Source organism: Hermetia illucens, chromosome 2 (assembly GCF_905115235.1).
Source record: "Hermetia illucens chromosome 2, iHerIll2.2.curated.20191125, whole genome shotgun sequence".
NCBI lineage: Eukaryota > Metazoa > Arthropoda > Insecta > Diptera > Stratiomyidae > Hermetia > Hermetia illucens.
In genome coordinates this window covers 87,844,846-87,870,962 of record NC_051850.1, presented here as the reverse complement: position 1 = coordinate 87,870,962, position 26,117 = coordinate 87,844,846, and the positions used below count along the sequence as shown (strand labels likewise).

Sequence of the window (26,117 nt, the reverse complement as noted above, 5' to 3'; positions counted from 1 at the left end):
ATGCGCTTTTAGCGCAAGAAAGCTGAGCGCCAACTTTATGTTTGGGTCGCTAATATTTCTTCCATTTCATTTGCAAATTGGTTTTAAAATAAAATTCGATGCGCCCAAGAGAACCGAGCGCCAACTTCAAGTTTGGGGTCGTACAATTTTCTTGATTTACTTAGGAAAATATTTTACAACAGTTTATTATTTGTTTCCTTAGAATACCATCGAAATCCTGAACAATGTCAGCGAAACATTACCCCAAACCTATGTGTCAATATCCAGTTTAGAGGTGGGTAAAAAATATCTCATCACCGAATTCAAGCTTGTTAAAACTAAATTTGGACAGCGTTTGACAGTCCATTTTAGTAATATCATAACAATTTTGTTTTCTTACCCCCTCGCTTCTCCAAAAAGATTCGTAGTCAGAAGCAGGTCGATGAGCTGAACGCTATACAGGAACACTATTTCGTTTTCGAAGGAGTGGATGTGCAGGAACACAAATATTTCAAAATAAAATTTGTTCAAAATAATAATTATTCTGCTTATGCACTGTAATTTAAAGTAATATTCAAAATGTCAAAATGTCGAATAGTTTTATAAGAATTTTAAATAACATCACCACCCGATTTGTAATGAATTTCATAATTTGTATATGAAATTTTTACGTTATACTGTGAAATAAATTTCTAGTCATTGTTTGATATCGAGAAAGATATATAAATAAGTGTACACATATTGTTAATTCTAAAGAATATTGAATGTTGTATGTGTAAATAAGTATAATAAAATAAATATTTGAACTTTATCAACAAACTTTTTCATGTAAACTTAATCCCATTACCTAAGCCAGCAATGATAACCGCAAAACCTGCATCGGCCAGTCAACCGCCTCAAGCCCGCGGCGAAGCCTACCACCTAAAGCCTGCACCATAGCCGCCCGCCGTGAACCCCACAGACCCCACTTCAACCAAGCCACTCACCGTAAAGGCCGATACCCAGGCAAATACATCAAAACAGCTTAATAAACCACAAATAGCACACCAAAAAGATCGATACCCCCTACAAAGCCACACAAACAACTTGACACTCCCCAAAAAGCACTCGGAAAACATCGCTATCTCATATACACACCAAACCAGCTTAATAACCCACAAAAAGCACACCAAAAAGATCGAGACCCCATAAAGTCACCAAATAAAACTTTACACTCCCCAAAGATCGCTATCTCAGAAACACACCAAAACATAACCAAGACACACAGCAAGAACAAGAGAAACAGCAATAGAGCTTAATATCCCCAAGACACGACCCCCGACAAAGCACAGGCCCCCACACACACAGCAAAACCCCGTACCCAAGTCGCAAAGCCAAAGGCTGCAAAGGCACCATCACCCAAGGCACACACCCAGAGCCGCCACCAAAAGCACACAGCCCAAAGCCCCCAGCACAGGCACACACCCAAAGCTCCCCAGCAAAAGCACACACCCAAAACTTCCCAGCAAAAGCGCACCCTTACCCAAGGCGCACACCCCTTACCCAAGGCGCGCACCCAAAAGCTCATAGTGCGAAAGAGGCGGGGCGAGCGAGATAGCATGAAAGCTTAAAAGCTCTATCATGCTATCTCCCTCTAACACACAGAACCCATTGGGAGGGTACATCCCTTACTACTCACCACGGCAAGAGGCAGCCAATTATGAAAAAAAAAAGAAAAACATAAACCAGTTAAACAAACACAATTAAACCTCGATCGTGACGACCCAACCCCGAGTGAAGGAGCAACCCTAAGCTTATCGATGGAGAACCTGGGTCTAGATTCAGATTCTCCATTTACTCAGGTGGGAACCAACCAGTACTTAACGGACGAGCTGAAGCAGTCCCCTGCTCTCAGCATTCCTGACCCCAGGCTCCAATCGGCGCCACGTGCTCAGGCTAAAGTCTTGCTCATGGGTAAGCACCTGTCCACGGACAGCAAATAGCCCGTGAAAGAGCCTAGGGTCACTAGACCGGCATTTTTGTTGTCCCTTAAGAAGTGGGGCATGAAAACCGTAGTAGGGCTTTTAACGGGACACTGCTCCTTAAACTACCATATGGAAAAGATTGGGGTAGTGGCTTCGGCTATTTGTAGCCAATGTGAGGAGGAGGAGGAGACGGCCCTGCACTTTTTATGCAGCTGCCCGGCCTCCTCAGATCTTAGACGAAGACACCTTGGCAAGATTTTCTTCAATGAAGAATCTGCACACTCTCTGCCTCTGAAGAATGTGCTCAGATTCGCTAAAGCCTGCGAACCCCTTAGCCGGGATGCCATTGAATAAGCGATTTACAGGGAGCCTAACAATAGCCTGAGTGCTTGGAGCTGCGGCTCCCCCCAGTAAACTAAACTCACTAACAACACCATCAGCAGCAACATAAACAACAAGCGCATCTTCAACAGCCATAAGCCATCCATCATTAAAAACAACATGAAAATCATAAATTTATATTATTAAATAAGCTTAGTCATTATTCTTTTTGTAAATTATTTTTGTAGTAAATAAAGCCGCAAGAGTGGGCACTGCCTCTTTTTGATAACATAAATATAAAGAGGAAGCCGCAAGAAACGGCGCAGGACGGTTTTTTTCTCCTCTTCTCTTTTGTTTCTTTCTGTCCCGATCTTTGTGCGTTCTTTCTCTTGGTCTGTTAGCTTCCGGGGAGCACACAAGCCATCCTCACGTGTGAGGATTCGGGATCTCTGGATGCGCTAGCCGTCATCACGGACAAAATCCATGAGGTCCACATCCAGCCCATGGTTGATGAAGTGTCCCGCGATAATTTGGGCCAGGTGGCTCAGCTGCGGCAGATGGTGGTAGCATTAAAAGCCACAGTCTCTGAGCTGGCATCTTCATTGATTGGCAGTTATGGCTACAAGCAAGTAGACTTGAGTTTGGGACTTCAATGAACGTTTTCTTGGCGCTTCATAATCACGGATATCAGTATACCCATCTTATGCCATTATGATCTACTAGTGGATATCCATAATAGGTCCCTCATTGATCCCACAACTTCTCTTGCGCCATCAGGAAAAAACTCATCCTGCTCACTCGATATACATATTGGCGCAATTTTTCAAAAATACCGCGACATCACTACCGAGCGCAGTCTATCTGAGCTCGTTAGGCATGACGTTCAGAACCACATCCGCACTACTGGCTCCGCATTTTTCTCTAAGGTGCGTCCATTACCTCCGTAGAAGCTCCGAATTGCCGGGAAAGAATTCAAAGAACTGCATACAGTTGTTGAACTTCGCCACTTCATATGCTCCCTAAATCCAATGGTGAAGAGACCCGATAGCATGCTGTTGCGGGAGTCCAACACTCCGTGCGTAAACGGATTCACCTACTCAACTCCCAAAAAAAGGAGGCCTTGTAGCGGCTACAGTCATCTGAATGCTTAAAATATTCCAGATCGCAATCCCATGCCACTCGTCCGCACACCTTATCGCAAACTGCCCTATTTTCTCGACCTTGGACTGAGTCAAGGCATAACGTAAAATCCGCGCAGCTCCAGACGACATTCCGAAAACGGCAATATGCACAACTGTAGCTAATGACGACTAAGGTGGGTAATCCCAAGGAGTTCACCATCATCATCATTAGTGGCGCAACAACCGGTATCTGGTCTAAGCTTACCTTAATACGAAACTTCAGACACCCTGGTTTTGCATCAAAGTCCACCAATTCAATATCCCTAAAAGCTGTCTGGTGTCCTGATCTACCCCATCGCTCCATCTCAGGCAGGGTTTGCTTCGTCTTCTTTTTCTACCATTGATATTGCTTTTATAGACTTTCCGGGCTGGATCATTCTCATCCACACGGATTAAGTGACCCGCCCACCGTAACCTATTGAGCCGGATTTTATGCACAACATGACGGTCATGGTATCGATCATAGATTTCGTCATTGTGTAGGCTACGGAATCGTCCATCCTCATGTAGGGGGCCAAAAATTCTTCAGAGGATTCTCCTCTCAAACGTGGTCAAGAGTTGGCAATTTTGTTTTTATAAGATCCCAGGTTTCCGAGGAATACTGACAAGATCATAGTCTTGGGCAGTAAGAGCTTTAATCTTATGGTAAGACATGCTGGATTTTTGTTTGTTCATCTCCAGGTCCTCTGTTCACTGCGGTTATTGCGGCATCCATTTCCCTCTTATACGTGTCGCGGAGGACTCTCACTCCGACTTTTTTTTACACTGAGGCCAAATAAGTTTGTGGTCGTACCAAGGTGGTTATGAAAATCGTTTGACGATGATTTAGACTTCTGATATTTTTCGCCTCAGCTTTTTTATTAGAAAGAACATTCAACGATGGGGGCGTTTGCATGGTTTTGTGCTCCATTGTGGATCCCAATCCAAACTCTGCATTCCCTAGCCGTTATAATACTCACCCCTAAAGGTAAAGTAGTTTTCACCAACGCAGTCTCCGAGCAGCTTCATGTGTTATTTCAATTTATCTTCCCATTTTGAATCATAACAGTCTTGGTGTAGCCAATCTTCTACCAGAATGGACATTTCTTCGACGGCATTTCTTCTCTTTCTTTCGTCTTGGTCCCGGTAACAAAGGGAGCCGACTTTAATTGCAAATTAAATGTTGTGTAAAAACAAACTATCTAAAGCCAGAGTTCAGTATGGGACTAAGGAGAAAAACAAAAGAGGTCACAAAAATGCTAGGCTGGGAAAGAGAATGTAAACAGTTAAATGAATTCTCGAAACAGCCAATGGAAAAGCGAAGGTCCTGCGTACCCTGTCTGATAGGGGACACTCAAATCTAAATTGAATGTACCTTCCGAATGCTCAGCCGATAAGAAGTAGTCAGTTTGCATTAGGTTCTCCTTATTTGACCATTGAAATACGCTAGTCATCCTAGTGGAACAAACAGAGTAGGTACCAGGAATATTCTACCAAGAAAGAAGCACTAAATTAACGAAACAGTTTCCAACAAATCTCGGTCAAGACTCTATTTCGTCCCTACTTCCAAGTTTTTTTACAATTGTTCGGAAGTTCGTTTTGATATAGAAACTAAGAACCATTTTACTGACCACTCTATCTGCATTGACAAACAGAATTTGGCTGCAAAGATTCATAAAGTGTAGCAAACATAAACTAACCGCGGAAACTAAGTGTCAGTCAGTTCCATGTTTTCATCTTCAACAGATTATTTCACCCCAGGAAAGTTTTGAGATTGCAATTTTAGATGTGAATCCATTTAATCCGTGGATTTCTTCCATCCGGAAACGTCTGCTTGACACTAAATCATATATTCTACTTTAGCACGTAGAATCTCAGAATTCGGGATATCCTTCAAGTAATGCAGTTGTTTATCGCAAAATTCCTAAAGAGCGACTGTTCAAACTTTGGCACCTACAATGGACTATTAAAGTTTCGATATTGCTGAAAAGTATGGTGACCAACTTTTTGCATCGCCGCTAGAACGCATCACCATAAAACAGAAATTTTCGAGCATGATCTCCGTGGAAGAGTGCACTCTACTCCAGCCTCCTCCTTGTTTTTTTTTCTCGATGGTGGTCACAACTTTATTATCTATCCAAAAACTTTTAAATTTTATCTTTTTTCTCTTCGTAGTTTTTTCTAGCATCCTGAAAAAGACAATTTACATATACAGTACATGTTGAAAAATTCTGCTCTATTTCTGTCGATTCATAATGAATTATTATACAATTTTCTTATTGGGCTCGGCGTTTCTACTCAGAATACACCAAGGCTTTGTGTTAATTATCAGTGCCATGTTTTGCAAGTTGTATACAAGTTTTACATGCACATATAGTCGTGTCGGGTATGAAATGAAAAGTTTCAATTAGTACTTTTCGAAGCCTGCCTAAGTTTTCACATTTGTTGGAAATATGGAGAGTACGGGGGCAATAAAGTGACCATTTCTTTCATAGACTCATTTTCAGAAACTACTCAACCGAGAAATCTAAAAAAAAGATATGGAGCTGTCTTTGTGCCCAGGTGTCGTAATTCCCTATGATATCCGAAATTTTAGTTAAAACTGTACTATTGCTAACAACTGTTGCATGTAAATTAACTGCAATTCGAAACACTAAATACATCACCCTGAAGTGAATAGCGTGACATACTGAATGCATGTACATTACGGACTACGTACAAAAGGAATAACTCTGCACACAAATCTATTTACAGAAGAATTACACAAAACCCTTTATACCTGAAGCGTCCAGCTTCCGGTTTCCCGAGCTCTTTACATCTTCCCTGTTTTTTAACCTTTACTTTACTTCAAGGAGGAACTCTATTGTTTTACCAGGACATCTTAAAAACCAGCTCCCAGGTGAAGACAGCCGGCCCTACGTCAGACACCGGAATCGCGCCTGCTACCACTTGATTTTGCAGAGTACAAAAGCGCAGTGCCGCAAAAAGGGAACTAATATTCCTCAGAGTCCAACTACGCTTAAACTCCGAATGTCCAGATTATATCGCCGGAACTCTCAGTTGAATTGAAGAAAGTGAAAATCTATGGGTCCCCAATGTCGGGGAGCGTGCTCTTCTTTCAGAAGCCAAAAGAGATCAGTTCGAACAGTAAAGTAGCTTCCAAATTTACAGGTTGTTAGCCCACAAATTGTTCTCCCAGCAGGGAGTACCTATGCTGGTATTCAAACTTTCTATTACTTTACGTAAGGTAGCCTCTGTAACGTATTTATTTTATTGTGACTGAGTGTTCAATCTGACTTCCCGAAAATCGTATTTAAAGCAGATCACAAGAGGTTGGCCGGTACCTTCGCAGGGATTTCAAACATCGTCAAACTGTATTGCTGGAATCACTCTTGTTGGAAAACGCAAGACATTTGGTGGCTCTAACATGATTACAGGCAATTTGTGCGAAACTCTATGCGTAAAAGTTAGTTGAAACCTATACCTGAATCAATTCCAACTAACGAAAATAAATTGGCTTCAGCTAAGCTTAGGCCTGAGCTATTTCGGTTTTAAGCCCATGCCATGTTTGCAATGTTCGCCTGTACCCACTTTCGGTTACGCTGCTCCCAGTTTTTTTCGTTTTTTTATATCAGAATATTTATACGCATCCAAATGAGACACAGAGCACCAATTAGATCCACCCACTCTCTTTCTCCTTTCATCGCAAGGCGCTTCGACTCTTTCCAGGTCTGTCTTTGCAGAATAAAAATCAACACTAGCGAATAGGAAAAACAAGTTTTATTATTTCAAATAATTAATCCCTAGAAACACGGCGTAATTACACTCAGATCTCTCCAGGTCTTTCAGAGATAGGTACACTCCTCCCCTATTGTTCTCTACTAAGTATTTCTAGGGCGACCCACTCATCGACTACACTGGGATAGTGTATTCCATTACATGTTGCGTCATCGGAAACCAACCCGCGCTCAAGTTCCAGGATAGTTTCAGCTATTATTTTTCGAAAGGAAGGAAGCTCATGGACATCCCTCCAATTGTTATTCTTAACGCGTCCGCATTCTATGACGCAACACACTATCGAGTTTTTTGTGGAGCGCCTCTTTCAAAGAGCTCTTACAAGTTCCTCCAGCGAGGGTGTCAATATTTAGCGTGCAAATTCGGATTCGTTTAATTTGAACTTATTTGTTTATGTGCTGAGGCCATCCATACATCAGAAACCCTTATATATTTCTTGACAGGACTGATTCTCTTCCAGCCGCGACGACTAAGACGGATGCTTAACATTTTTCGAAGCTTTTCAGTCGATGCCGTAATCATTTTTGTAAGGGCACTGGAGACGTTTTCTTCATCCGTTTGTCTCGGTACCATCATCAATCGACGTCAGTTAATCAGTCCTACTATATTTTATTTATCTTTTTCCATGCTACTAGTTTTCAGTAGTCAACCAGATCTCGAGACATGGACAACAACTTCACTTGCACCTTATTGTGTTAATATTACGGTCTCCATGGCCGTGTTTCCAAATCACTTATTGGGGTGAGGTAATATCGGAGTCTTCCTTGGCATTCACACCACCCGTGACGATCACTACGTTGAGTTGCTAATAGAAAGGTTTCTCTGCATCTTCGTTCGGGGAGAAGTTCGTTACTTTGGGCGAAATCTGGAAGTAAACATTGTGCCTGATATCACCTTGCAAGACATGGGTGAAAACCTTGGAGGAAAGCGGACATTAATTACAAACCCGAATTTGTCTGCCTACTTGGCATCGTTTCCAAAACATAGTAAGATTCTAGATTTGCAAGTTGCTATCCTGCAAATCTCTACCCTTTTGAATCACATTTTACGACAAGCAGGGAATACTTTGAGTGAATACTCACACCTAATCGTAGTTGACTATCGAATTTCCGAAATAATAATAGATAGTATTAGTCTGAATGGAATTCACCCCACCTACTCGAAATACTACTGAGATGCTTATCGAACTATAGTCACACTCCTCTTCCCCTTTCAAATAGATTTGGGACAGTCTATGGCTCTGCTGGTGGTATTTAGGTATTTTTCTCATATGCTCCAGAAAAAGGTCAGATATTCCCCCAGGTCAGAGCTGATTTTAGCAGCGTTTCGATCATTTCCCTACATGGCATCATTTTATGTTGGGGTTAGCGCCCTATATATGCGAAAGGCGGGAGCAAATTCTTTGTTCCCGGAATACGCTCATGTAAAGTATCAGTTTAGTACCTTTCGAAAAAGATCTTCCTTCTTATTTTATGTGAAACACAGGGGAGCGAGGACACAAAATGTGAAACAGGGCTCGTTCTCAGAACCTATCCAAAAGAAGAATCGGAAAAAAATCGATATAGAATCTAGGCTTCAAAATACAACTATTACTAACCTCCCTCGACGATTACCTGCCTTGTCCTGGTGAGGGAGATCAGTAAGGAAGATCCTCCAGGGATCGGGAGGTGACACCTGAAGCCAAGCGGTAATCAAAACCGCAAGCCAGGGCCGAGGGCTGAATGGTCACAGGGGTTAAGATGTAAACGGTGAACTCTGGGTACCAGGCGACCCCCAGTTTCAACTAGCCTTGTCTCTTCAAAAAGGGGCTCTGCCGAGATCAACTTACTTTCCCCGACCAAATTGAGGCCATAGCAGCTAATTATGAAAAAACAAAAAAACAAAAACATAAACCTGTTAAGCAAACGCAATTAAACCTCGATCGTAACGATCCAACCTCGAGTGAAGGGGCATCCCTAAGCTTATCGATAGAGAACCTGAGTCTAGACTCAGAGCCTCTGGGCAAACCGCCTTCGGGCAAACCGCCTCCGGGCAACGCACAACCCAAGAGCCGCACCAAGGTTGAGGGGAAAGGAAAGTTCGGGGCACCTGCGGCTAGGAGGAAACCGAAGCAGCAACGGTCCTCGGACGATTCTAACTCTTCAACACAAAAGGCAGCAAAGAAGAATCGGCCTTTATTCGCAGCCAAGGTTATCGAAGCCAATCGATGGCTCCCGTATGACGACTCTAATCCATCCGGCTACGATGCTGAGCAGTGCGAACAGCTTAGAAGGAAACTCCTCCTAGCTGTAGGGACTGCATCTGCGCAAGGCATTAAGCTTTGCTTTGAGTCGGTAGGTGTACACCGTAAAATGTTACGGCTGAACTTTGCCGACGAAGATATGAACGAGTGGCTCAGGCAGTACTGCTCCTCCCTCAACGATGGGTGGGAGGGTGCGCGACTAACCTTGAAAAGGGTCTTTGAGCTTCCATCGATCAAAAAGTGATTCCTCTGGAACAACTTGGTGTGCAGAACAACCTCAACACTTCCACCTGGTTGCTGCTAGGCAGCAAACCAAGGGAGCGAGCCAATAAGCCGCCAACTTTTCTCATTATCGACGTTCCCGAACCCGATGTTAAGAAGATTCGGGCCGGATCTACTATGTGCTCGGGACTGTTACGTTACAAGTGTCGGCTCCTAAAACCATTGAAGGGGACGTGCAGCCTTCGGCATCTTCATCTACAACGTAGATGAGGTGCCATATTTCCCAAATAAATTTCCAGCGTTGTAAAGCGGCGACTGCACTTATCAGTCATCGGATCAATAGCTGCAAGACATTGATATACCTCATACAAGAACCGTGGTGGTTGGTGTGGTAGTCAGGGGCCTAAACTTCCAACATGCTGACCTATTGTATGGCAATGGAAGTGATAGAGCCCGCTCTTGCATGGTAGTCTAAACAGACTTCCAGGCTAATTTAGTTAACGACCTATGTGATGGCGACACCACATTAGCTAAGTTAACCGTAAAAAGTCAACAGGGAGATAAAGAGATACTATGGTGCTCTGCATATTTTCCCTATGACGCAGAAGACGTTCCCAGTTGGACATTCATCAGAGCTATCCAATATGCCAAGTAGAGGCATGGGGGTAATAGCAGGATGTGATGTCAACGCTCACCACATATGCTGGGGAAGTTCGAACATCAATGCAAGAGGATTGAGACTACTTTAGTATCTAGTAGGAACCGATTTTCAGATCCTTAATTTAGGTAATAAACCCACTTGTTTCAACGTGGTCAGGCGAGAGGTCATCGACATCACGGTGGCATCTCCTGACATCGCGGCTCTGATCGGAGAGTGGAGAGTATCAAACGATCTCACACTCTCGGATCACAGACGCATTGATTTCGTAATGGGCATGGATCCACCTCCACTCATTCCATTTCTGAATCCACGGAAGACAGATTGGGTGATGAATAAAATAGAATTGAGCGCCTGAGTCACGATCCCTGGGAAGCGCATCAAATCCATTGCTGAAATTGAGAAGACAACGGATTTGGCAAAACAGAGGAGATCGCCAAGTATGCTCCTCAATCGTACTCTGAAGGGTGATTTAGGCGCTAGCAGGAATCGCTATAAAGAGGCACAGAAGGCTCTAAAGAAGAGCATAAGATCGGCTAAACGATCATCATGGAGACGCTTTTGCGAAGAGACTAACTCTCTTGAGGCAACCTCAAAGCTGAAGCGGATTCTGGTCAAAGAACCTAGCCAGAAACTGACTTATCTACGTTTACAGAACGGGAGGTACACAGAAAGCGATGAAGAAACGGCGAAGCATCCAAAATCTAATCTCGGGCCAACAGGTGCGTACAGCCCTCAACCGATAGACTGAAATCTTGCATGCATAGTAATATCACTGAAGCGAGTAAAATGGACATTTAACTCGTTCCATAGATACAAGTCTGCAGGTGCAGATGGCATCATTCCTGCGCTAGTAATAGAGGGAATGGATGCCCTGGGTCTACATATTCGAAATATATATATCGCACATGCTTAGCACATGCTTATATTCCAATTAAATGGCGTGATGTGTATGTGTTATTCATTCCCAAACCAAGAAAACCCGCCTACACAGACGCAAAAAGCTTTCTGCTAAAAGGACTAGGAAGACTAGTAGATCGGTTCATAAGTGATACACACATTCCTAAGTGGCCACTTCACCATAGGCAACATGCCTACCAAAAATCCACGGAGACAGCACTCCGGCAAAAATTGAATAGGCGATGTTCGAAAAAGAATACGTCTTAGGCGTACTCATAGACATCGAAGGTGCCTTCAATTATGCCTCATTCGCGGCAATTTGCGATGCGGCAAGACAGCATGGAATCGAACGGCTGCTAATCAGTTGGATCCTTCACATGCTAGAGTGGAGAAAAATCCACATATCGGTCGGCCAGAAGTCTATTGAAGCAGGATGTCTTAGGGGCCCCCACAGAGAGGGGTTCTCTCTCCACTGTTATGGCTCTTGGTAATGAATGCCCTGCTGTGGCTCCTGGAGGACAAAAACGTCTTCGTGCAAGCATTTGCGAACGACCTAACCGTAATAATTACCAGCAAGTTTTCGGACACAGTATGTGACCGCTTGAATGCAACTCTGCATGAAATCCACAACTGGTGCCTCCGCAATGGACTCATGGTGAACGCTAGGAAGATTGGACTAGTTATCTTCACTAGGAACGTCAGGTGGTGCAGCTATACGGGTGGGTAACCTTAGCAGGGGCGGAAATCCAGCCGGTACAAACAGTCAAGTACTTAGGAGTATATTTCGACTCCAAGTTAACGTGGAAGCATCATATCCAGGAACAATATCAGAAATCCTACAGGCTGCTCCGGTGCTGTAGGAATGCGATAGGTAAGACCTGGGGACTTTCACCCAAACGGATATACTGGATGTATACATCCATAATAAAACCCATTTTGATGTATGCATGCATCGTCTGGGGGCCAAGATTGAACTTTTCTAACAGCAGGAAGCTGCTAACGCAGATTCACAGACTTGGTTGCATTACTGAAGCAATGGGTACTAAGCCGACTGCGGCACTTGAAGCTATCCTAAGTTTACCCCCCATTCACTTGGAGGCGAAACAGAAAGCAGCCAACGACGCATATAGGGTCGACACCATTGGGGCGTGGAAAGGCGGCCATTCACACGGGCATGCGTCTATCTGGAAATTCCTTGAAGAACATCCAATAGCCCTGATGCCGACCAATCATATGGTTTTCAGATTCGTCTTCGAAAAGACATACATTGCCGTAATCACCGATAGAGAATAATGGTCGACAAATGGCCATGAATCTTTTCAGATTACAGACCTAATAATCTTCACCGAGGGGCCAGTCATGGAGGATGCAAATATTTCAATTTTTACCACTTTTTCACTAATAATGTAAAAAACACCGTTGTAAATATCATATTATGTAGAGAATTATACCTCCAAATTTCATAGTGGCCGGTTCATTACTTTTGGCGCTAGGATTTCCGCAAATGTGAAAAAAACTATTTTGAGAAAAACGCGTTTGAAAAAAAATTGCTTGAAAGCTCCCCTGAAAGCATTTCTCCCCTTGAACTGCAAGCAAAATGCCAATGCTCTCCTATAAGGAACTGACGCCAAGTTATTATGAATATGCTATTTACAAAGCGATAGAAGATTTCGTAAGGACATAAAGCGACTACCGCCAAGGCGCTGAACCCTGATAATCGCTCGGTTGTACACCGGTTAAGTTAAGGAATACGATTTTCGCTCCATATGTCCGCAACATATTCTGGGATAGCTAAGCTATATATGCAATAAAAACATTCTGAAAAAAAAGTGGTTTCCCCTTAAACGGATTTTCAAATGTCTATCATAATTCTCAATTATGTTTCAAAGCATAATTTCGGAGACAACATTTTATTTTAGCTCCCGAAAGGCTCTAGTTCCGCAACAAAAAAAAAATGCTTTGAACTTATGATTCATGTTGCCGATTTAATCTGTTACCTTTTTGAGCTCATACTGTATAATCTCCCCACTACACTCCACTATGAAATCCCCAGGGAATACAGAACGGAGATAGCAAGAACGCTAGAGCGCTTGAATGACATGAAAAATAGTCACAAAGTTTTGACAACTTCAGTGGTAGTGGTTGAATATGACCGAACATTTTCTGGAGGGTTGCTGCTGAAGGAACTCCGGCATATTCGGTTGTGGTGTTTAAAATTTTTATAGACGATTGGGGACATTCAATGTGCCAAAGTCCCTTGGGTGGAAGAATACGTGCGAAAAGTGCTTTTCAGTTTACGGAAAATATTATTTCGAATCGATAGGATGCATGATATATTGCTGCCTTTCGCTGAACGCAAGTTTATTTTTCAGCTCCTTTAGCGATTTTCAGTCAGAAAAATTTTGGAAAGTGATATATACGCACTGTGCGAAAATGACAATTTATGAAAATATCAGTATGCACAAATTTAATAATAAAACCACGTGCAGTCAAGTAAAGTTGTTGCTTTGAAGAACAGAACAATATTCTTCGAAAAGGTGAATATTAAAAGTCAGCGCGGTCGTTATACTACAAAATATCTCAATTTCGAATTTGAGCGAATTCCTGAAAGTAACGCATTGCATACCTGCTACGCCTGCGAAGCATTGATACCACAGATCTTACTACCTACAGTAATCATACCTTTTCATAATCCTTCATTCATAACTTTTAAAATTACATCGGCTTTTCCCTAGAAGCAAGTTGGCTAGAAAAGGACATATTACCGCGCCAATAGCCAAGGAGTCACAGGCGTAAAAATGAAATTGTAGTCATGACGGCAAAAGAGGTTCTGTCGAGATAAGCTTCATCATCATCATCATCAACGGTGCAACAAAAGGTATCCGGTCTAAGCCTGCCTTAATAAGGAACTCCAGACATCCCGGTTTTGCACCGAGGTCCACCAATTCGATATCCCTAAAAGCTGTCTGGCATCCTGACCTACGCCATCGCTCCATCTTAGGCAGGGTCTGCCCCGTCTTCCTTTTCTACCATAGATATTGCCCTTATAGACTTTCCGGGATGGATCATCCTCATCGATACGGATTAAGTGACTCGCCCACCGTAACCTATTGAGCCGGATTTTATCCACAACCGGACAGTCATGGTATCGCTCATAGATTTTGTCATTGTGTAGGCTACGAAATCGTCCATCCTCATGAAGAGGGCCGAAAATTCTTTGCAGGATCCTTCTCTCGAACGCGGCCAAGAGTTCGCAATTTTTCTTCCTAAGAACCCAAGTCTCTGGCAAGATCATTGTCTTGTACAGTAAAAGCTTAGATCCTATAGTGAGACGTTTCGAGCGGAACAGTTTTTGTAAGCTGAGATAGGCTCTGTTGGCTGCCAATAATCGTGTGCGGATTTCATTATCGTAGCTGTTATCGGTTGTGATTTTCGACCCTAGATAGGAGAAATTGTCAACGGTCTCAAAGTTGTAGTCTCCTATTTTTATTCTTCCCATTTGACCAGTGCGGTTTGATATTCTCGGTTGGTTGGTTTTTGGTGCTGACGTTGCCACCATATACTTTGTCTTGCCTCCTTTGATGTGCAACCCAAGATTTCACGCCGCCTGCTCGATCTGGATGAAGGCAGTTTGTACGTCTCGGGTCGTTCTTCCCATGATGTCGATATCTTCAGCATAGGCCAGTAGTTGGGTGGACTTAAAGAGGATCGTACCTTTTTCCAGGGCCAGGTTAAAGAGGACGCATGATAGGGCATCCCCTTGTCATAGATCGTTGTTGATGTCGAATGGTCTTGAGAGTGATGCTGCTGCTTTTATCTGGCCTCGCACATTGGTGAGGGTCAGCCTAGTCAGTCTTATCAATTTCGTTGGGATACCGAACTCTCTCATGCGTGTACAGTTTTACCCTGGCTACGCTATCATAGGTGGCTTTAAAGTCGATGAAGAGATGGTATAACTGATCTCCATATTCCACCAGTTTTTCCATGGCTCAGCAATGTGATACCTCATTAGTTGTTGCACTGTGTGATATCTCCCTTTTTATGTATGAGACAGATAATGCCTCTTTGCCAGTCGTCAGGCATTGATTCCCTGCTCCACACCGCGAGCACAAGTTGATGAACCACTTGGTGTAATTGGTCGCTTCCATATTTAATCAATTCGGCTGTAATTCCATCAGCTCCTGGCAACTTGTAGTTTTTAAGCCGGTGGATTTCACGGACTGTTTTTTCTATACTTGATGGTAGTGGGTTGAGTACTTCATCAAAGTACTCAACCCATCGCTCCAATATGCCCATTCTGTCGGAAATCAGATTGCCCTCTTCGCCTCGGCCGGATGAACATCGATAAAGCCGGTATGTAAGGCTTCATCCTGTTGACTTGTTGGTAAAACTTTCGCCTTCTGTGCCTGGTGCGGTTGCTCCCTGTACTTTTCGAATTCACAGACCTGTTGATTCTCCCAGGCTTCCTTTTCCGCCTGAGAAGTCGCTTTTCCGCTCGCCGGTGTTCGTGGTAAGTCTCCGCGTGTGCCCGCGACCTTTGAGAATGCAACATTACTCGGTATGCGGCATTCTTCCGTTCTGTTGCTAGCGTACATTCATCGTCAAACCAGCCGTTCCGACTATTTTTGCGGCTGGGGCCAAGTATGTTTTTGGCCGTATTTATGATCACGTTCTTCAGGTTGTTGTGAAGATCATTTGTTGATGCTCCATCTCCAGGATCTCTGCTGACTGCGGTTATTGCAGCATCCATTTCCCTCTTATAGATGTTGCGAAGGGCTGTGTTGTGGATGGGTGCAGTGTTAGCTCTCACCTGATTGTCAGAGGAGATTGTGGTGTTGTTATTCAAGCTCGGAGCACCATGCCAACAAGATAGTGATCCGAGTCTATATTGGCCCCCTATATGTTCTGGCATTCATCAAGGGCGGCGTTCGATCAACACGTGGCCAATTTGGTTGAAAGTGGTCCCGTTTGAAGAGGCCCACGTATGTTTGTGAACCGCTTTCGCGCAAACCAGGTACTTCCAACAACCGTTTCGTGTGACGCTGCTAATTGAATAATCCGTAAGCTATGAGAGCCAACATATCGATTAAAACCGGACTCCATCCCTACTTGGCTGTTAAAATCCCCAAGTATGATTTAGATATCATATCTGGGACAGGTTTCGAGGGTTCGTTATACTGCCTCGTAGAAGGTATCCTTCTCTGACTCTGTAGTTTCCTTTATAGGGGCGTCAACGTTAATGAGGCTTATATTTCTAAATTTGCCTCGCAAGCGCAGTGTACATAACCATTCGCTTATGTTTTCAAAGCCGATAACAGCAGGTTTCATTTTTTGGCTGACTAAGAAACCTACTCCGAGCACATGGTTTAGTGGATGGTCACTATAATATATGGTGTGGTGACTCTTCTCCAGGAAACCGGTCCCTGTCCGACGCATCTCCTGCAACGCTGTTACATTAGTCCTATATTGAAACAGGATTTAAGCTAGATGCTTGGCAGCTTCATCTCTGTACAGGGAGCGTACATTCCATGAGAAAATGCGCAAACCGTTATTCCTTTGTCGTTGTCGGGTTCGTCGTTGTGTAATCCGTCCAGTCCGAGGCTCCTGTTGTGGCTTCGTAACATCGGTTTTCCGTATAGGGTTGTCATCCCTACCCAACCCCCAACCTGGATGGCCAATTCGTACAATTTGTCCCGTTTTTAGACGCAGGAGACTCGCCTTCATCCTTCTCCGTCTGCAGTTTTTCGTTAAGAAAGAGCTCTCAGCGGTCACCACGCGGAGGTGGAGGATTTGGTGGTAGGTGTAGGTGTTGGTTCAGCAGGCGTTTCGCAGGTTTTTTCTCCATCGTGGGTACCACGTTTCGCCCTGGGACCTAAACTACCCTTACAAAGCCATAATTGGCCGCACCGGCCTCCAAACAAAAAACTGCTTTCAACCAAATTGCTATCGGGCAAATGTTTTGTGTACGGCCCTCATGTGAAACCACAACGGAGATGTTGTAAGAAGGCTACATTCTCGGTTAAAAGCAAGCCGAAACGACAAAGGTATTCGGACATTTCAAATGCTTGAACTCGAAATGGCTAGCAGGGGCCAAAGGATGCTACAAAGCCAAAATTATTAAAGCAGATGAGTACGGATGACACCCGTGACGACGTTATTTGATCAGATATACAATATGAACGGTGCCCGGAGCGAAAACAAAACTACTAAAACTGCATGAACTTCATAATCGAGAGGTCAAGAAGACTGTATACAGGGGAAAAGGGCATGGAATGTCATTCTATATCTTTGAACAATGTAGTTGCTTTGGTTTTGTGCATGGCTCCTGGAAAAATGTCGAAAGCTGTTGTCTTCGGGTCTGGCGTAATTTCTTTTGAATCCAATTAACGATGATGTTTCTGTTGCACCAGTTTTTCTTGACAGTGACCATGATGAAGTCCGTTTCCTTTTTTTCTCTTCTCATTGAGAAGGTTTGTGACCATCCTGTGGACCATAAAGTCGTATGTCACCATCTTGCGATGGAAATCGTGGTTTGAGGTTTATACGATAGTTCGTTGCGTTTGTGTGTTGTGTGTGTGTGTTGTCGAATTCAAAGTCCCCTCTTTCCCCAATTACAATGTCGAATTCCATGTCCCCTCTTTCCCGGATTATTTGTCAATCCAGAAAAGGTATCTCCGTGTCGATGTTTCTGTGCACCCGGTTGAGTTTCTCGAGGATCGTTCCTGTTTCTTCCTTTCTGATGATTGCTAATACATCGTCCACATATCTGATCTGATCCAGAATCTCGATACCTCACCTCGTGTTCATTCTCCAGATTCTCCATAAATGGAGTGTGTTATGCTCCAGCTTCGTGTAAGGTGTCTCAATGCTTTGTGGTTTTCTATCTTTCAAAATATATGCAGAACAAAAAATCAATTTTTGGAAACCGTCACATAGGAAAGCCGCCAAGGTCGATTAGCGTACACTGCAACATGAAACGTTTAAACTTTGCTAACGAAAACACGAACGAGTGATTCAGGTAATACTGCTCCTATCTTAAGGAGGCAAATCACATTGGGAAGTTCTCAGAATCGATTTTTTTACATAGATCGTTAGCTTAGTCGTCCTAGAATATGATGTAAAAATTTCAAAGCGCAGTTCGTGTTCCTTTAGATTTTAGGAGGAGAGAACAGGGCGATTATCGGGTACAGGCTGGGGAATGATTTATGATTTATGGGAGGACATACGACTATTCAAAATAAAGGCGTTTAAACTAGTTAATATTGTCTTTCGCTTCTAGACGAGGAGCGATCCTCAATATGGAATCCTGGATTCTGTTATGTAGTAGACCGAGCAATGAAGCTGATAAGCCAACAATTTTCTGAACTATTGACACTCTTGAAACTGACAATTTGAAAATAAGGGAACTGTCAATTTTTCTACAAACCATTGGAGGGGATTTACCAATCCTTTAAAGTAGCTATTACCCATGTAAATGCTCGTATTAATTACTGCAAAGCATTCAAATACTTCGTTTATGAGCCAAAGGTTGCTCATTATGGATTTAAGTGTCTAAACCACTGACATGAAAACTTGCACTACATGTCGTTATTGCGTAGTATTCCTGTAGCATCCCCATTTTACTTTAATTAATTTTGATTAATCAATAGTATAAAACGAGATTTCAAAGCAGGGCCCCCTTCAATACGACAATGAAAAGAGACGTATCCAAAGATGGAAATCTGAATAAAGAAGATCAAAATCAACATAAGGCTTGTCAAAAGACATTCTGGAAACACTTTAAGATAAATTGAACTCACTCGATGCAACCTTTAAAATTGAAAGATCGTAAAAAGCATCCTGGCAACTTTCTCCCACAGAACGGGAAATCTTAATTATGAAGGAACGACAAGTCATTCACGTGAGATCCTCTCGCAGTCCCAGATGTGCGAGGGATACTCGAGCGCGACTAGATATATGTTTCCTTGAAAATGAAAACACACGATTTACTTATTAATATAATTTTATTTGTTTCAACAAACTCAACTCTAACACTCAACTCTAACAACTCAACTACTCGTTCCATGTCTTTTTGGTGTCCTTATATGTGGACAACATTATCTTAAGATCAACCTTTGAACTATTGACTAGATAAGAAAAATGAAACGCTTATTAGAATTATCTGAAATACATTATCGCGTCGACTCATTAAAATGCATCTTTCTGCTCATACGCATTTTAAGCCTAATCAGAAAATTGATTCTCGCGTCTCAAATTTATCTCTATTTGTCGTTGTCGTTTCATTTTTCTTATCTGGAGTGGTCTGGTTTATGACTCCTCCATCCCTAAGATGCGTGTCCTCGCGCATTGAATTTATATTTACTTTGATGCTAGTTTTCTTTTTATGAACTTTAAAATAGATAAATATTACAACAACTATAAGAATGATAAAGATTATTATGACATCTGTAATTAAGCTTGTCCATGAAGTTTTATTATGTTCCAATGATAACAGTTTTATGTGATTCAAATTCTCAATATTTTGAACATGAATAGATTTTAAGGTCAAATTATGAATTTCGTTGTACGATATATTTTTTAGTATGTTTGGTAGAATAATGTTATTTTGAACAAAATTTTCTTTATTAGTGAATATTTTATCCCCTAAGGTTATTTTACAATTTAAAAATTTTATTATATTATGCCTTTTAATTACAATATTTTGATCATTACAGTTTTGATATACTTTAGTAGTATTTAAATTTTTCGTTATTATTATGTTTTTTGTAATTTGTTCTATGCCTGGTCGATCATTCATTTTCATAGTGCAATTTTGAGGTTCGTTTAAAATATCTGTTATACATTCCTCTTGAATAGGTATTAATTTATTTTCTACATTTTCATTACTATATACGAACACATTATCTTTATAAAAGAGAACTTTTTTATATGGTGTTACTAGTTCAAGATTTTTCATGTTCGGTATCGGTACAATAGATAACTGAAAATATTTTCTGCTTGTAAAATTCGGGATTTGTAATACGATTAATATAGTCTTTTCTTTTTGTGCAACTGAGACTCGAATATTTGTAAGTTTTTGTTCATCTATTTGGTATTGTTGTATCTCTTCAATTGTAAGAATATTTCTACCCAATATTTCCAATCTAGATAATAAAACAATGTTTTCAATTTCCTCTATTGAATCTGAAATCATCTGCAAGTTTTCCTTTATGACTCGAAAAGTTTCTAGTTCTACTAAACGTTTGTTTAAACTGTTACTTAAAATATTGAATTTGGAGATTACTATTTCTTGCTGTTCGTTTATATGACTTGCTAATTTCTGGATACTTTCATCAATCCGACTATTTATTGCAATTTGTTTTTCATTATTGGCTACAAAAGATTTCATATTCAATTCAATTTTATCAAAATTTCTATCAATGAATTGTCTATCATTATCATCCATAACACCACCAAACCATTTCAAAAAGGAACCATACGCGCTAAATATTGTTCTTTTGATTCTATGGGGCTCTAAAGTAAAAAGTTTTGCTTTGATTTTTTCAATTAACAATGGTATAATTGAAAACTTTTCGGTGATTTGTGCTGAAGTAGTGTTTTCGATACTGGCAATGATGTCATCGTACCTCTGTAGATTTATTACATGTATCACCTTGGAGAAATTCTGAATAATAGGAACTTGGTCTCCTCGTATCAAGGTGAATCCATTACCTTGAGGGATCTCGGTAATTTCTATGTGTTGCCCTAATGTGACATAGAGCAAGCATATTACGATGAAGATACCTGAGGGATAGATTTTTGAAATTTCTTTAATTTCATGAAGAGCCTCTTATTTTTTATGTTATGATTGGGTTTCGTGACAAAGGGCATATCCTGTTTTTTGCGTCTGAATTTATTTTTAATGTATTTTGAATTTATTTCCTCATTCTTTCTATTCCTGTTTGTATTTTCGATACTTTTATCCTGTTTCCTTACCAGCCTACTTCTTATTTGGTTGTATTCGGAAGCTTGTATAATTCCATTATGTATCTCGATTGGTCTATGATTAGTTGAAGAATTAATAGTTGTATTGTAAAATTTCATAATCTCTTGAACATCGATAGCTGATGGTGCGAGTTTAGTTTCAATTATTTTAATACGCACATGTTCATTTAATGTATTATGAAGTCTTTCTACATCTGAATTACCAGTTTTCAATCCAGGTGTAGTAAAGTGCAAGGCAACATTCTCATTTTGTAAAAAATTTTCTAAATTACTTTTGAAACTACTTTCATTGTCTGTTATTATGAGTTTAGGTTTACCAGAAGTTGCGAAATACTGATTGAGTGCTGACTTAATATCTACCCAATTTCTAGACTTTAAAGCGATGGCTTGAGCAAATTTCGAAAATTTGTCTATTAAAGTTAAAAAGAAATGATTTTTGTCTAGAAACCATATGTCCATGTGAGCTGTTTCATGAGGTTTTTCTGGAATAGGAGGTTTGTTGAAAGGAATTTTTGCTGGTCTTCTTTCGTATTTACCAATTTGACATGTGTGGCAATTATTTATCACTTTGGCAATTTCAGTTTTCAAATTAGGGTGATAGTATTTAGTTTTTATCTCTTTAAAAACTTCCTCAATACCTCTATGATTATTTCTTTTATGTTCCCTTAATATTTCTTCTTGAATTTGTCCTTTGTCGGTACAGTCAAAAAGTAGATAACTACATTTTATAAATTTAATTCTAGTATGAGGGCTTTTCCATTTTAAATACTCATCTTGAAACCTACTGTAAATTGTTAGGTTTGGAATATAGACTGCAACTAATCCTTTGCTAGGGGTGTGGTTATTTAAAATATATTGGAAATATTTTTCATTTATTTCTCGAGATATACAAGTTATGCGGAGTTTCCCAAAGAATCTATCTTTTTTAATTCTGTTTTCTTTTCCTTCTTTAATTATTATTTGTGTTTTATACAAGTTTAGAGGTGCTTCTGAAATAGGTATATACTCTAAACTATCTTCATTTGCACTATGACATGTTGCGTTTGATGCATTTTCAATATTATTGTCTTCGTTCACTTCATTTACGTTCACTAAGTTTACAACTTGTGAAGGACGAGACAATGCATCTGCTACATAATTTTCTTTGCCCTGAATATATTCTATGTCATAATTGAACTCCTCCAACTTAAGCTTCCATCTTTGCAATTTCAAATTTGGTTCTTTTAAGTTTGCTAACCATGTTAACGGTTTATGATCAGTCTTAATGATGAATTTCCTTCCGTATAAATATGGCCTGAAATATTTAGTAGCCCACACAATAGCTAAAAGTTCTTTCTCTATTGTGGAATATCTACCTTCATGTTCATTAAGAGTACGTGAGGCATAGCAAATCGGGTGACTATCCTGAGAAAGTATAGCACCTACAGCATAATTTGAGGCATCCGTAGTAAGTGTAAATTTCTTATCGAAATCCGGATATTTCAAAATAGGCTCTGTTGTTATTAGTTGCTTGAGTTTTTCAAAAGCATCAACATAATCAATATCTCGAGGATTTATTTTATAATTCTTCTTTAGTCGAAGAGTTAAGGGTTTAGCTACTTTGGAAAAATCCTTAATAAATTTCCTATAATATCCAACCATTCCTAAAAACGATTTTATTTGTTTAGTTGTTCCAGGAATTGTAAAATTACGAATTGCTTCTACTTTCTTAGGGTTAGGTTTGATTCCTTCAGTGGTTACAATGTGACCAAGGAATTCTGTTTCCTTTTTGAAGAATTCACTTTTATCAATTTGTATTTTTAAATTTGCCTCTTTTAAGACATTAAAGATTTTCCTAAGAGAAAGCATATGTTCGTCTAGAGATGTGCTGAAAACTATAATATCATCCATATAAACAAAACATATTTTTCCAATATGTTCGCGGAGAATTTCATTCATTAGTCTTTGGAATATTGCGGGAGCATTCTTTAGACCAAAAGGCATTCTGGTGAACTCATAATGACCTTTATCAGTTGAAAATGCAGTTTTCTGAATATCTCTTTCATCAATTTCAATTTGGTGAAATCCTTTAGCCAAATCTAAAGTAGTGAAATACATGCATCTTCCCAATTTATCCAAAATATCATCAATATTTGGTATTGGAAATTTATCATCAATAGTTATACTGTTTAACTTCCTATAGTCCACTACAATACGCCACTTCATCTTCCCTGAAGCATCGGCTTTCTTTGGAACTACCCAAATTGGTGAAGAATATGGAGATTTACTTGGTCGTATAATCCCTTGTTCAAGCATTTCCATTATTTGTTTGTCTACCTCTTTTCGATGAATTTGAGGATATCTATATGATTTAGAGTAGACTGCCATACTATTTGTTGTTTTTATCTCATGTTTTATCTCATGAGTAAAAGTCAGATTATCACCTTCTTGAAAGAAAAGATTTCTATAAGTCTTTAATAAGTTTGTTAAGGATTTATTTTCCTCATTATTTAAATGATCTATTCTTAATAAAGATAATGGATCATTTTCTCTGTATACATCAGTCATATAAATATGATTAATGTATCCATCTAGTTCTTCTTCTTCCTTAGAAAAATATATTGGTAATTGTTTGTCATTGAAATTAATGATTCTGTTAAATAAATCAATTTTTACCTCATAATTTTGAAAAATGTTATTCCCTATTAATCCATTGAAAAAATCATTAAATTTAAATTCAATAAAATTAATTTTCTCTACTCCTCCAATTTCTTCGAAGGGTTTAATTTGGACGGTATGTGAATAAGAAATATTTGAATTTAGTGTATGGATGACAGAATTACTTTGTGATATTCTTAAACTTGGGTGACAAATATTTGGGTCGATAATGCTTACTGCAGCACCTGTATCTATTAAAAATCTAAGAGGAATACCTTTCGAATCTATTCTAATATATGGAAGATTGAAGTTTGTGAATTTTCCGAGGCAGGTTTTCGAAAATTTCCCTGCTGGTTAGTGTTAATCACTTGTCGCGATCCATCAACTTCCATAGGTTGTGGTGGTCCAAATCTACGAATTCGACTTTGGACTGAATTTTGATTAAAACGATGTTGATCATAATTTGGGAAAAATGGATTAAAGTTTTGGTTTTTCCAACTTTGATTATGGTAATGTTGACTACCATATTGATTTTGGTGAAATGGATAATTATTTTGAGTGTGTACATTATGGTGTTGATAGTTTCCACTTTGGTAACTTTGATTTGGAAGATTCTGAAAAGCCTGTTTAAAATTTCTATTGGTGCTCCTGTTTTTAGGAATATTACTTTCTTTCTTTTGGTAAAGATGTCCCGTCTCAGATAATATGAAAATGACATTTTCAATAGAAGTTGGATTTCTACAGAACAAAATGGCTGACTGGCTCAGGCATATTGTTTTTAAGTACTTCTAAAGCAATAGTATGATTATCTTGAATGATTCTTACAAAATTGAATTTTTGCTCCTGTTCTACCTTCAAGTTTAAATTAGTTAATCTTTTTTGAATTACATTTATATAATCAATAATAGAACCTCTGAACTCTGTAGATCTAAGTTCATTTAGAAGTTGGCTACTATTTCTTTGATCCGAAAAATTGGCATATAAAATTTTTTTTATTTCTTCCCATTTAGTTATATGGGGACTGGAATCTAAAATTTGTTTCGCCTTTCCAACTATTCTACTTTTAATTATATTAGAAACTATAATTTGCGATGATGTATCGTAGTCCTGAAGTATGGGTACCATAACGTCCACCATGTCGGTAAAACTCTTAAGCTGATCCCGGCATCCGTCAAATATAGGCAAATGTGAAGCGTGTTTGATTGGATCCAAAGTTATACTCAATTTTGAGTTGAGGACTGAGGGTGATACAATTACTTTGCTCATACCTGTGGTTTTTTCTTCCGTCATTTCTATAACGCTTGGAGATTCTTCAACACAATTAATTGCTGTGGTCTCTCACGTTTCGTGTATTGTTAAAATGTCTTCACAACTTTTTCACTGTGTGTCACATAAAACTGATGCGTTAATTCACTTTCTTCTCGAAATCTTATCGATTAAGTCTTCACTGCGTCTAAGGAGTTAAAACTCGCGTATAAATTAAAATGTTTATTCACTTTCAATTTGTCACTCCGAATATAAACTTATCGTTTTTAATTTAATTTACACGAGACGCATCCTACCGACTGCGCCAGATATATGTTTCCTTGAAAATGAAAACACACGATTTACTTATTAATATAATTTTATTTGTTTCAACAAACTCAACTCTAACACTCAACTCTAACAACTCAACTACTCGTTCCATGTCTTTTTGGTGTCCTTATATGTGGACAACATTATCTTAAGATCAACCTTTGAACTATTGACTAGATAAGAAAAATGAAACGCTTATTAGAATTATCTGAAATACATTATCGCGTCGACTCATTAAAATGCATCTTTCTGCTCATACGCATTTTAAGCCTAATCAGAAAATTGATTCTCGCGTCTCAAATTTATCTCTATTTGTCGTTGTCGTTTCATTTTTCTTATCTGGAGTGGTCTGGTTTATGACTGACTGCAAATAAAAAACTTGCCTCGCTTGTCAGAATGTTGGCACCAGAGTCGAAATTCACCAACAAATCATTCGCCTTCGAAACTTTTATAAAAATCGCAGTTACGAAGTTTCATTATTCATCGTTTATTGTTAAAGTTTTGTCCAAAAAGAAAACCTTATTAGAATCGATTTAATGTCTGTCTGTCCGTTTGTCCGTCTGCCTACCCACCTACTTGTGTGTCCGTCACACCCGATTTACTCGGAAACGGCTAAAATTATTGTCACAAAATTTAATAAGAACTGACTACATCAGTACTTTAGATCCAACGAATAGCCG

General features: G+C 39.9%; 1 protein-coding gene across 1 annotated transcript in view; it reads right to left on the bottom strand.

Moving 5' to 3' along the window:
• LOC119648491 overlaps window positions 1–25,504 on the bottom strand; it is a 36,004-nt gene extending 10,500 nt beyond the window's left edge. Inside the window, exons 1-3 of the mRNA XM_038050257.1 lie at window positions 25,131–25,504; window positions 19,937–21,024; window positions 9,048–9,076 (exon numbers count right to left, since the gene is read on the bottom strand). Of these exons, the coding sequence (XP_037906185.1) occupies window positions 9,048–9,076; window positions 19,937–21,024; window positions 25,131–25,152 (1,139 nt within the window). The 5' untranslated portion in view covers window positions 25,153–25,504. The remainder of the gene's footprint in view (window positions 1–9,047; window positions 9,077–19,936; window positions 21,025–25,130) is intronic.
• Between the last annotated feature and the right edge of the window lie 613 nt (window positions 25,505–26,117).